General features: G+C 37.4%; 1 protein-coding gene across 1 annotated transcript; it reads left to right on the top strand.

Annotated features, from left to right (window-relative positions):
* The first annotated feature begins 1,749 nt into the window (after positions 1 to 1,749).
* LOC129355986 (MICOS complex subunit Mic10-like) lies at positions 1,750 to 7,101 on the top strand. Its single transcript, XM_055025615.1, has 4 exons — positions 1,750 to 1,855; positions 6,655 to 6,702; positions 6,777 to 6,886; positions 6,959 to 7,101. The coding sequence occupies exons 1-4, from the start codon at positions 1,795 to 1,797 to the stop codon at positions 6,965 to 6,967; spliced, it is 228 nt and encodes a 75-aa protein (XP_054881590.1). The 5' UTR covers positions 1,750 to 1,794; the 3' UTR covers positions 6,968 to 7,101.
* Positions 7,102 to 12,545: the final 5,444 nt, after the last annotated feature.

The following is a 12,545-nucleotide window of genomic DNA, read 5'->3' on the forward strand; positions in this document are numbered from 1 at the left end:
GCTGCTGGACCAGTCTGACATGGCAATGCCACGGGTCTGCACTTGTTGTAAGGAAACGAAACAAACAAACAAACAGAACTGATGAAAGTCGTGATAGATAATCTAGAGCAGGGGTGTCTTCTGTTTACTGAGAAAGCAGAGGTTGTGGCTTCTTCCCCACCGCAACCCTAAAATCCAATATGGCTACTGCTAATGAAAACAACACAATCCCACTGCATTAACGTTTTTTTTCTTCACTAGCTATGCCATTGTAATGTCTAGTTTTCAAAGCCTAATCATTGAGCACAAAGTCATTTATATGTACTTCAGAGAAGTTATTCTTGGTGCTGCATGATCACTAGCACAAACGCCTCAATTATAGGCAGTATCTGTATAAAAGTGTAGTTGTTCTGGTTGCAAATTACAATTTATGCAGACCAGCTGACATTTTCCTCTATGTTTTACAAGAGGAAAAATGTCTGTCCTTTCTGACCTTTTGGGAGTGGTAGCAGACGAATGACAAACCCAAAATGTTTAGTCCGCTCTTAGCAAAGGCAATTTGGCTTGGTCTAATCTAGATAAAATATACTGGTCCTAAGCAGGAATATACTTCACATTGATGGATATCGAAGTGAGGTCTACATGGAGCTCCAAAGTTGAAATCAATGGGTTACCTCCTCCAAAAGATAATCACAGAATTGTTAAAAGCTGACTTCAAAATGATCAAAATTAATTTTAGCTTAGTTTAAAGAAAACAAACACCTCGCATAGAAAAAGGGGATATAGACCTGTATAATGTTTCTGACCTGTTTCAAGAAATCAATACTTGGGAAAGTGGCATAAATATCCTCCAAGCAGGTGCAAAAGTTGGTTGCTTCTTTAAAAAAGTCACACATCAAAGAATTTGGTGAAAAGCAAACCCAGCCATTAAAATGTATCCCAGGTGTTTTCTATCAAAATCACAGAATAACGACACTGCTGAAATATGCATTCCCCTAAAAACCTGCTTGTAAACCAAACCAAGATTTGTGTTTTGTTGACGGTGTGTTAGAAGCAATTATCTAACTCCCATGTGTGTTTTGTTGAAGCAATCAAGCAGAAAGCACAGAATACATCAGTTTAACTACAAACATTGCTTATCTTTTCTTTCCTTTTTTTGCATCTTTTGTTTCTTTTTCTTTTTCCTCTTCTTTTCTTCTTGCCTCTCTTCTTTTGGTTCAACATATTCTTCTTTCTTCTCTTTTCTTATCTTTCTCGTTTTCTTTTCCGAGAACGATCTAAAAAATTGCAAAACAGACCATATATCCTTTTTGAGTCAATTTGAATAAACTGGAATTTTATTTTATATTTTTACATCACAGTTCTACAGTTTTGGAAGAGAGTTATGGGGACTGCAATCATCTTCCACTCCTGTTGGTGAAATAAAATCAATCTTATGAGTTTCTTTAGATCATAATCACGTCTGAGAATAAATTACATGTAATCAAATTTATTGAAATATTTGCTTGTATTGGAACATGTCGTTTTAATTTAGGATTTTAGCAAATGAATTTTAATTGCGCAACTAATATATTCAAAATATTTCATTATTATTATTATTATTATTATTATTATTATTATTATTATTATTATTATTATTATTATTATAAGACTTTCATTCCACCTTCTCTACATGCTTACCGATGTTACCGGTACTTTTTCGTACGGACTGTATCTTTTCGTGAAGATCAACAAGTCAAATACGAACTGAGAGGATTCGCGTGACTTCATGTCGATCTCGCGATACTCTCGTGGATCTCGGACACATCCGGAAATATGGCAGACGAGCTCGGGCGAAAATGGGACCGTTGTCTTGCTGACACAGCCTTAAAAACAGGTAAACATCTCTTCTTTCACGAGGTTTAATGTGTGCCTACTGGTCTAAACAGTTTCGTTGTGCGTTTTGTCATTTAGAAAGCCGCAGTAGGCTCAAAGGAAATCTTTTTAAGCTGGGTATTATTGTAACCCTGCTGGAACTGTTGCTAAGGTCAAAGTTGAGCGAATGAATGAGAATAGCTGTTTTATGAAAGAAAATCCGTGGTCGATGAAGTGGGAAATATGTCAAATTACGGTTATGTGGAAGGAATGTAGCCGTTTAATTAACATCCAATGGATTCGCAATCGGTCGACGAATTACACCGTTTCCAGATTTTCCACTAATAACTGTTATTTATTACTTAAAATCGGAAGAGATGCACTTTAAATTAACATTAATAGAGAAAATGTCCGTAGGTGCATTGTTATTACAATACTTATGATATAGATGCATTATTCTGACTTTTGTCTACTATGGAGAGAGCATCTTCTATATCCAAATTCAATGGATCCTTATTCTAACTGTGGTGCATCCAACATCTTGAGAAACACTTTTGTTGATTGAAATTATTTTTATCTCTTCACATAAATCTCTTGTTGCCTACACAGTCATGGTAAAAATAAGATAAACTCTCCATCAATATTTCACACCTCAAAACATGTTGATTTTGAGTTGATTCATATTGGATTTTAAAATGAGTGAATCACCGAATCACAATAATAACGTGAAATATTACATTGTCATTCAACAAAGTGTGCCAGAAATAATTGGAATTGTGTAAAATAATTTAGGTTTGTAAATTTGCATTTAAAAAAATCACAAGACGTGTCCAATAATGTCCTTTGGACAGGTGACACCACAGATGATGATTGAGAAATTTATGAAGGAATTTTGGTAAACAGCACATCATCACAACACGGTTTACCAGCTATTGGTGCTGCAGATGTGGGATTTGGAGTCCGATTTGCAGAAGGTCATGAGAGAAAAATAATCCTTCAAAAAGTACTAACTATGACTGTCATGAAGGGCTCCTTCATTAACGGACAAAAATTACAGTTCCACATCTGCACATTCACAATTAACAATAGTGGTGTTAAGTTGGTGAAATTATCACAATATTGGTGACTTTTCAAACAAAAAAGTCTGAATCAGAAAGTCAGGCTTTTTAAATGTCAGTGATCAACCAAAAAGCTTCAATCGCTGCACCCCTAACAAAAGAAGCATTGCTAGTGTACCAAATTAAGACGCAAACAAGAGGCAGCTAAAATCTCTGCTAAACTTCACAGGTTGCACATCTGCAGACTTCCTGCGTTAAATGTGCAAAAACACAGAATCAAGCTTGAGAAACTAAACTAGTGAACCTAAAGCCCATTGAATCACTGCCATGCTTTTCTTGTAAGACTTGCGTGAGATTGTCTCAGAGGCAAGTTTGGCAGCCATCAGATTTAACATCACAGCTCAAATAAACCCAGTTGTTTCCTGTTAAAAGGGGGATGTTGCTAATTGCTACAACCAGAACGAGCTAATGGGCTAGCAGCCTGTAAAACTGGTTTCCCATTCCCGATTCCAGGTTTATTTCTGACCTCTAGATTCGTGTAAAGCAGGTCCAGCTCCTTTTCTTGGACTGCGAATCACGCTGCAGATCCTGTACTGAATAAGTCATCGTTTAACTCTGATGATGGATCTGATTTCATGCTCAGAAGAATGCTTCTAAATCGTTCAGAGCAATGAAAAGATATGAGCTGTGAACACAATTACATATTGCAAAAGAAAAGGTCGCCAGGGCTGCATGACGGCTGGGTTATGGAAAGTTACAGAGCTTTGTTGTGCGCCTCCTCGAGCCGAACATATGCTGAAGATTTTCTCTGGCAACCAGACACCTTGGCACGGCTGACAGCTTTGAGCACGGAGCTCAAAAAAATGCCACAAAGCAGCTGGGTTGTTTTCACTTACAAATATAATAAAACTTACATGTTTGACATAAGTTTCATTACGTCAAAGATGTCATTATCACGCATCTAAAGTGGAACATTCATGTTTTGTGCTAAAAATTTACACAGCTTGGCTTATAAAGAGGTTCTAAGTAAACCTTCATGTGATAAGTAAATGTAAACATGTGCGTGTTGCTTCCTGTGGACAGTCAAACAAGTCAATAAGTACAAACCACAATTAGTACGAACCACAATTAGTACAACTAAAGAAGAAATAAAAAATGTCTTCTAATATTATGCCCAAAAGACGAAAAGAAGTGTACAGTTAAACTCAAAATTTTACAAACCCCTGTGACTTTAAATATTAAATTATTTTGTTTAACAAGAAGTTTGTTTCCGATAGAAGTTGTAATTTCTGACCAGCTTTTCATTGTTTCCTCTGATATTTTGATGATTTATTTATGAATTCATGTTTGAGGTTGAAGAGCCTCCGTGCCATCACCCTAATTTTTCATTCCCTTTAACTGTACATAATTTCGAAACACTAATGAAAACAGTTTGGTAAAATTAAATTTATACTTTGATCCTAAATCCACCAAGATATTTATTAATAGTCATAAAAAATCACATGTATTGTTAAAATCCTTGTAAGACTGCTTTTATTTGTTTAAACCATTTTTTGAGTATTTTTTTACTCTGAGTTATGCAAGTAGTCCTAACTTGAAGTGGAGACATGAGTCTGTACAAAATGGATCATGTCAGTGTTTAGCTTTGAAATATCGGTGGACGAATTGATTCGCTTTGTCATCTGTGGCGCTCGTTTTAGTTCTTCCATGGAGACATCCACTTTTTATTTGAACTGTAACGGTTGGTAAACATAAATGTTTTTATTTATTTTTTTTGCCGTGCTGCAAGTGTGGTCTCCAAATATAACTTGTGACAGAAACAAAAGAGGAATTTGAAGTCATGGTATTGGTTAAAAACAACAGTGTGGAGAAGAAACATTTGCCAGAGTCAAACAGTCGGGGTTAGGGTTCGAGGTGCAGTATTCAATCACACTGATTGAATATGACTGGCTTTTTGAAGTCATTTGCACAAAATAATTCAAACAGCGAATAACAGTGCAATTACGCAGCTCTGGACTTCATTTGCTGGAAAAGCCCACTGAGTTTTTTTTTCACTCGTTTCATGTACAAATGTTTTTGTTATGATCCAGTCCCCGAGGAGAAATCCAGACAAAAGAAAAGGGAATGAGATATTGATCTACCCTCTCATTTTCCCCCAAAAGCTTCCATTGTACCCCTGACAGTGGAAAATCAGAGGCTTCAGAAACATTCTGGCTGCAGAGCAAAGCAAGACTCGGGCTTCAGCAGACGGAAAGTCTCAGATCTTAACAGAGTCGTCGCTTGAAATGGAAGGAAAGTTATTGTTGATGTGTACTGATAATAAAGATGAGCTGAGGGTTTTGTGGTCGTGTTTGACATGTGTAAACTGTGTAATAAGAAACAGTCTGAGGGCTCTGGTTAAAGCACATCGGTCATGCTGCATAGTTCTCTGTATCTAATTAGGAGCCTCTTGGGCCCGAATGGCTTTTTTTATGTGTTTTGTGTTTTGGCCGGCCTGCTGTTGGGCGTGGTGTGGCCCACAGCGAGGTGAAACTCGGCGCACAGACACATTCTTACTAATAACCGTCCCTGGTTTCCACAGACGGACCTGCCGTGGATGCTTTCAGTCCCACTCGTCTCCATCCCCTGGTTTATCTGTCTCGGGTTTCCAGTCTTGTCAATTTAGCAACAAATAGACCATATTTTATAACCCCATTGAATATTTTTTTTTTCATTTTACAATCACAAGCTTTTATGTATTTTGAACTAATACATAAAAGTATTTATGCAGCGAATAAAAAGGCACATCATTTTTTTTCCCTGAAATATTGGAGACACTGTGTTTTTTGTTTTAGTGCAGTGTATTTTTATTTATTTATTTCTTCTTTTTTTACTTGTGCATGAAAAAGTAAAATTATCCCAATTTTTAGACTTAAAATGACAAACATGAGCTTCTATTTCTGTCTCCCTGGAGTCAATGAACTGTGGTGTTGGCAGCATCATGTGGTGGGATACTTTTCTCCTGCTTTATTAGGTTGATGCTGTGATTTTATTGTAGCATTAGCTGAATGTTTAGTGTCTGTGTTTTGCTGGCAGATGGACATTTGTCCCAGTCCTGCCTTTTACAACATTTGGCTGAAAACCATCGTCCCCTTAAACCTGCAGCTGAAAGTTTAATTTGCTTTGAGATCATTTTCAAGTAATATAATCGTAAAGTCATAATAATGCATTGACACGCTTGTAAAGATAGATCAAATTAAAATTCTAAAAACAACATTTAACTGAAACTGGAAGACATTTTAAAAATACAAATAAAATGAATTATGAAGCCTCTGAAAACAAAACAGGGCTTTGTGAGTTTGTGAGACCAAAGCACCGGAAGACTTTCATCATCCAGTTTTTAGTAGGAAGAAAAAAGAGAAAAACAATAAATGAACATCTTTGAGCTTGTTTTATTTTGTTGCTACTCATCGTGGCCGGCCTGATGAATACAACTGTTCTCTACACTTTCTATATTTATTCATTAAAAAAGGAACGGCTGTCCTTTCACTCTACTATTTATGCAACATACAGATGGAATGAGACAAAATGTGAAACATTCAACGGGTTTATTCTGCAGATATTTGTGCTAAATAAAATGTATTCACATTGTTCACTATGCGGAGACGTTTTAATGATCCAATTATTTTTCATGTTTGCACCCGACCGCCTGACGTTATAGTAATCTGATTTCATGTTCTGTCTTTTTATCAGTTTCCTTGTATTTCTCTTTTTCTCTTTGCAGTGACAGGCGTCGGTGTCGGCATCGTGTTTTCCGTCCTCTTCTTCAAACGTAAGCTTTATTTCTTTGTATCTCTGTGAAAACAAGCAGATGTGATTTCATTTGTCCGTTCCTCCTCCCACCAGGTCGAATGTGGCCGGTGTCGTTCGGATCGGGCCTGGGGTTGGGAATGGGATACAGCAACTGCCAGCATGACTTCAGGTCACCGTATCTGATTCATGGCCGCGTGGTTGAGGTGCGTACGCAGTGGAGAATGTGTTGCTTCTTACACCAAAACATCGGTTTCATAACTCCTCTCACTTTTCAGGACCAGTGATGAACGACTGAAGAAGAACATGGAAATCTCATCTGTTTTAATTTAATTATCCGTTTGGCACCAACTTCCAACGATGCCCACGTTGTGTATCTGTAATACAGTAAATGTATATTTAATAAAATGATTGCATAAAGCTTTGTCTTAGTCTCTCTCTGTCAGATTTTTCCATTGCTGTGTGAAAGTGTGAGAAGAATGAAATGTGTTCTGGGGGTGGAAGGTAATGCTCTGTGTTAATGAGCTGGGAGACTCGGACTCCTGCTGTTTTGGAATGAGAGCCAGGTTCAGCATCTGCAGCCCGAACAGAGAGTGGGAGGATGAATAGTTGCACTGAATGATTGAATAAAGACGTGCATTTGGCAGGGGAACAAAGCTGATGTTGACAGGTAAGAAGGAAAGAAACGGATTTGGGCCATTCCAACACATTAAAGATTTGGTTCAGGTGTTTTTGAATAGGTTTTGTTACGTTTTTAGTAATAGTTCCCATGCCTTTTGGTTCAAAGAAGTTGTATCACTTGTTGGAAACGTTAATTCCTCGTCAGCTATGTCTCCTTACCAGAGCATATTATAGCCATTGTACATACAAATGAGTTCATTTCTGTCAAAAAACATAAATTTTCAGGAAAATATTTGGACATTTTTTACTTTTCCCCAAGTTTTGAAAATGTTTGACTTGTTGAAACTACATTTTTAAGTTTTTTTTAATCTAGAAAATGAGATCTTAAAATTTGAGGGTTTCTTTTTCGCAAATTTTTCAACTTTTGGAGCTTAGAAAGTTCCTTGTTAAGAGATTAATTTCAAAATTTTAAAAGTATTTTTGGTGAAAATGTACTCTTTTTTTCATCTACAATGGCCTTATTACACTGTGTTAGTCCCTTCATGTTGGCAAAATAACTCCAACCTGCCTGAAACTGGGATCAGCTCCAACTGCCTCCAGTACCGACTTGGCCTTTCAAGATGGCCGCTCTTTGACCCTACAGTGTGCACTGCGGTAGAAACGCATTTATTTCACAAGAAACACTAAAAAGTATCTAAGATCAGCGTTACATGTGGCGCCTGTAAATAAACTGAACAAATTAAAAATGGTGTTTACCTTGGAAGGTAAAGCATAAAATTGCTTGTAAGAGATTTAGCAAACAATGTGGGCGACGCCATGTTGAAATTCCGAGTTCCCACTTCCCAGGTCACTGTAATGCAGCATTTGTTAGGAATTATTACATTTCTCAACAGAGCATTGTTTTTTAAAAAAAAAACTGGTGTGGTTTGATTCAGTGGAAGAATGTCAGTGTTTGTATTTGCAGACTGGGACTCGTATCCGTCCTCCAGATCAGCTGCACCTCTCTGCCTCCTCTCTGGAGGAAACGTTTAGATTTTTGGACCACCAGAATATCACTCTTGGTCCACGTGTCTGTGCTTTTAAGCTCGTTTGGTGGTTTTAAAATGATTACAGCGGACTCTCCATCAGCTGAAGCAGCTGAAGAAGCTCACTCCAAATGATCCTCAACAATGACCTGCTGTGAAACTATTGGTCGCCACTAATGTAGTGGGTTTTTTTGTGTTTGTTTTGCCGCATAACATATTAAACATTTTCTGTTTGTTTCACCTCAGAGTATGTCTGATTTAACATCTTTCTGTTACAGACTGATAGCGTCACACAACTTTAAAACATCATAACTAACCTTGTTTTAATTATTGCTTTGTTGTGTGTGTGGAGTTTTTCCTTTCCAGTTTTAAGTCTTTTGCCTTTTTTTCCTCACGGTTGTCCTGTTTTCAGCTACATCCATCATCTACTCAACCATCACCAGCTTCCATTTTCCCTGCAGAAAAAAAGCAAGCATGGCTGAAAAACATCACAAAATAAGGTTTTTATATTAGTCAGTATTCATAATCATTCATTCATTTTAGATATCTGAAATACGACCAAACTGGTGATGCAATGAATCCTGCTCATTTCACTCCACGTTGTTGCTTTTTTTTATTTTCAAGACGTTATGTATGGGTTGGTTTTATGGAGTAAAAAATCAACAGCAATAATCTGGTTTATTCAGCCTGTCCTGAAGAAAAAAATGTGGCTGTTCATTTTTCATAGTCATGTTAACACATTTATCAATTTCAGAGCTCCAAACAAAATATTTAACAAGTCAAATATTTTGCTTTCAAATTAAATACTTAGTTAGCATCTGAATATTTAGTTCCCAGATAAAAAATATTAAATATTTATTTTGCTAACTAAATATTTAGTTCCATATTATTGATTTTCCAAATTAATGTTAAATTTTCTAATATTTAGCTGAAATTTCCCTTGGTATCTTTTTCATTTCCAAATGCAGCTGCATGACAGCTACCAGTTTTATACTCTCCTTGCGTTGCTTGTCTTTGGAGGGATCACAGTTCAGGTGATGAGTTGGACAGAGAAAGCTCTGTAAGATTTTCAACAATTGGAATATTATTTTATCTCATCATTCTGCTTTAAACGTCTCCAAAGTTTTCTCCCTGACCTGTCTGCTGTGTTTGGGCTTCATGGCCCAGTTTGTTCGCTCACAGAACTGCTATTTATGTGGGATTAAATAGCAAATGGATCCTTTACGAATCCCATTTCTGCAGGCTTCTGGTTGCTTCCGATTTTATTGAGGAGTATTAAAATAAAGGGACATAATTCAAATGAATGCTGCCCTTTTCAGGCTTTTTATTGGGAAACAAATGTTTCATTTTCATTTACAAGTTTGTGTTTGTTTATCTTGTAATATTCCAGTTTGTTATGTTTTTATTTCTTTGGTCGTTGCTGCTGCTTTGGTGCGGACGGACAGAGACCCACATCAAGTTTTCCTCCACTTTTTAAAAATTAGACCAAACATGATTCAGCACGCATTATCCTGTTTTACATAGTGATTATTGCAGAGAAGAGTTTGTAATCACCCAAACCGCTTTTCATCTCTGTCAGCTGAAGAAGGATTTATCTACACATCGCCTCATTTGTCCTGTGCATCCACCAACTCTGCAGGACAATCTGGAGTGTGTCTCCTCACTAATGAGCTGTTGCATGGCTTTGGAGAGTGACAGGAAAATGTTTCTGTGTGTGTGTGTGAGACTGTGCACACATGCATCCAGCCACCCTGGTGGAGCAGAATCTGAGGAATGCAGCGAAATGCCCTTTCTGGACTGGGACCCGGGCCTTATTACTAACAGGTGAGTTCTGCACTTTTCACGTCGGAGTGTAACACATGTTGAACACTTTCACATCAAAGCGAACACCGCTGCCTGCACCCACTCCATTACACAGACACTCATATTTCCCTTTTCATCACAGCAACAGTTTTGTCAGTAATGTAAGCACATACATTCCTTTGCACAATGGGAGCAGGGCCCGGTCCAAGGCCCGCGCTCAAAGGCTCGCTTCTTCAGCGCCGCCTGCGCTGAGATGCATCTGGCACAGAGTAACCCTGTCAGACATTAGAGCGTGTCACTCATCCCCCATCCATTAAAATAGCTGTTAGCAGGTGGAGCGAGAAGCCGATAGGGGCGCGAGTGTGGACGAGAACACCTGGGGACAGAAGGTGTGCCGGGTGTGAGTGAAGCAGTGGGATGTAGCTGTTTGAGATTTTCAACCCAGAATAATAAGCTGGTCTTAAAGGGGCCCTACTGTGCAACATTAACATTTTGTATGCTTTTAAACTTCCATTTGAGTCTCAATTGCTTCAAAAATTGTTATTCATTTACCATCCAGCAACCATGTGCTGCATACTTGTTTGTTGTGCTGGAGGCTCCACTTCTGCTTTTCAAGGATGTACAGTCGTATCATGGTGCATCTGTTTGCAGCCGTTTTCACATATGAGTGTAAATGTCGAGTTGAGGGAACATGGCCAACAGAAACATATCAGGATTTAAAGTGACAAGAGGCCGTAAAACAGCTCATTCTGAAAGAAACTGAAAATAGGCAGAACTGATCAGATTAAAATTTTACCTAAGAATGATTTTGTGCAAAACAATGTAATCAATATGTTTGTATGTCTCATAAGCTTATCCTAACTGGTTCAAGGAAGCATGATAGGTCAACTTTAATATCCTCTATCAAATCCCACTTTCTCAGTTCACTTCTGAGTTATGACGTTTATCAGATGTTACTTTCTCCAAGAGTTTGCTCTAACTGAATTTTGTGGCTTTTTGTAACGCTCCAGTTCCCAAAGAACAATTCCTTTATTTCACAAACATGTCTTTAAAAGACAAAGGAATCTGACTTCTGCATCGAACCCATCTGTATATGTGATCCCACCGCAAGACCAAAGAGAAATTAAATTTCGAGCACACATTAGAGGCAGTGAACTCGTCACCCCAGGAGCCGGGGCCAGCTGCAGAGATCAGGATCTCTCAGCTGCAAATAGTTTCTCAGCTGATTCCCCCCTGAGGAAAATTGATCACTTTTACTGTGACATTTCACTAACATGTGAAATTTCATTGAACTATGTGAGCAGAAGTTGCCTTACTGGAGTCTAGAGATGCAGTTTGCTGAAGTCTGAGACCACAAAGCTGAGTGTTGCTTAACTTAGCAGTGTTGATGCTTTTAAGTAGAACAGACTCAAGAGGAGTCTGGTGTTGGGAAGCATTAGAGACAAGATGCTGTTAAAGTCAGTGTATTATAAACCTGGCGGTCCACCAGGCTTTACTTGTGCACCAGACTTAGCATTATTAATTATTTTAGATTGTTTTTAATTATTGCCCTTTTTTGTAAAGAGTTGGTAGCTAGGTTTTAATTTTTCAGTCTTCCAATAATGCATAACTATCAGGTGATATTTGAAAATTTCCTGTCAGCTTTAAATATTTTTTTTTACTCAAAAACATGTCAGCTAAAATAATGTGTAACTTAAAAAAATAAATGAATACATAAATAAATAAGACATTGCAAAAGCTGATCATGTAAACATTATTTTATAGGTAAATACCGTATTAACCATGTTCAGACAGAGCAGCTCAATGGCAATAATTAGTCATGGTGGTGGCAGCATCATGCTGTGGGAATGATTTCATTACTTTTTATGGATTCAATATTTTTTGGTTGTATTTTATGTTTTGGTATTATAAAAACTAAAAGATATTTGTAATGTACTGTGTAAAGAATTGCACTTACATTACAAATGTACTGTGCTGTGTAGGTTTAATGTAAAATGAAACCTAATTTTACTGAGGTTATTTTCTTATTTACCCAGAAATTACAGACATTATTAAAAAGGAAAAAAAGGGCAAGAAAAATTGGCCAACATTCAAAACACAACATGAGGCTGAAAACATTGCAATCTAAATCTGAATGTATAATTCACATTATTATTTTATCCATTTCTATGTTTTACTGAGTTGTTTACAGGACAGCGTCATTATTATTATAATATTTTGCATGCACTGTACCTTTAATTAGTTTACTGTGTTTATTTCTATGGATTTCAGTTTTGACTTACCAGAGTTTTTGACCCAGGAAGGACACCAATTTTTATTTGAAACCCTCCAAATGGTACCTTATTATTCCCTGCATTCCCTTTCCAATAAGATTTGAATGAGGGCTCAGCCTCAGGTCAGCCAAACCAGGGAACAT

This window comes from Poeciliopsis prolifica, unplaced genomic scaffold (assembly GCF_027474105.1).
Source record: "Poeciliopsis prolifica strain line A6 unplaced genomic scaffold, Auburn_PproV2 SCAFFOLD003, whole genome shotgun sequence".
NCBI classification, from domain to species: Eukaryota; Metazoa; Chordata; class Actinopteri; order Cyprinodontiformes; family Poeciliidae; genus Poeciliopsis; species Poeciliopsis prolifica.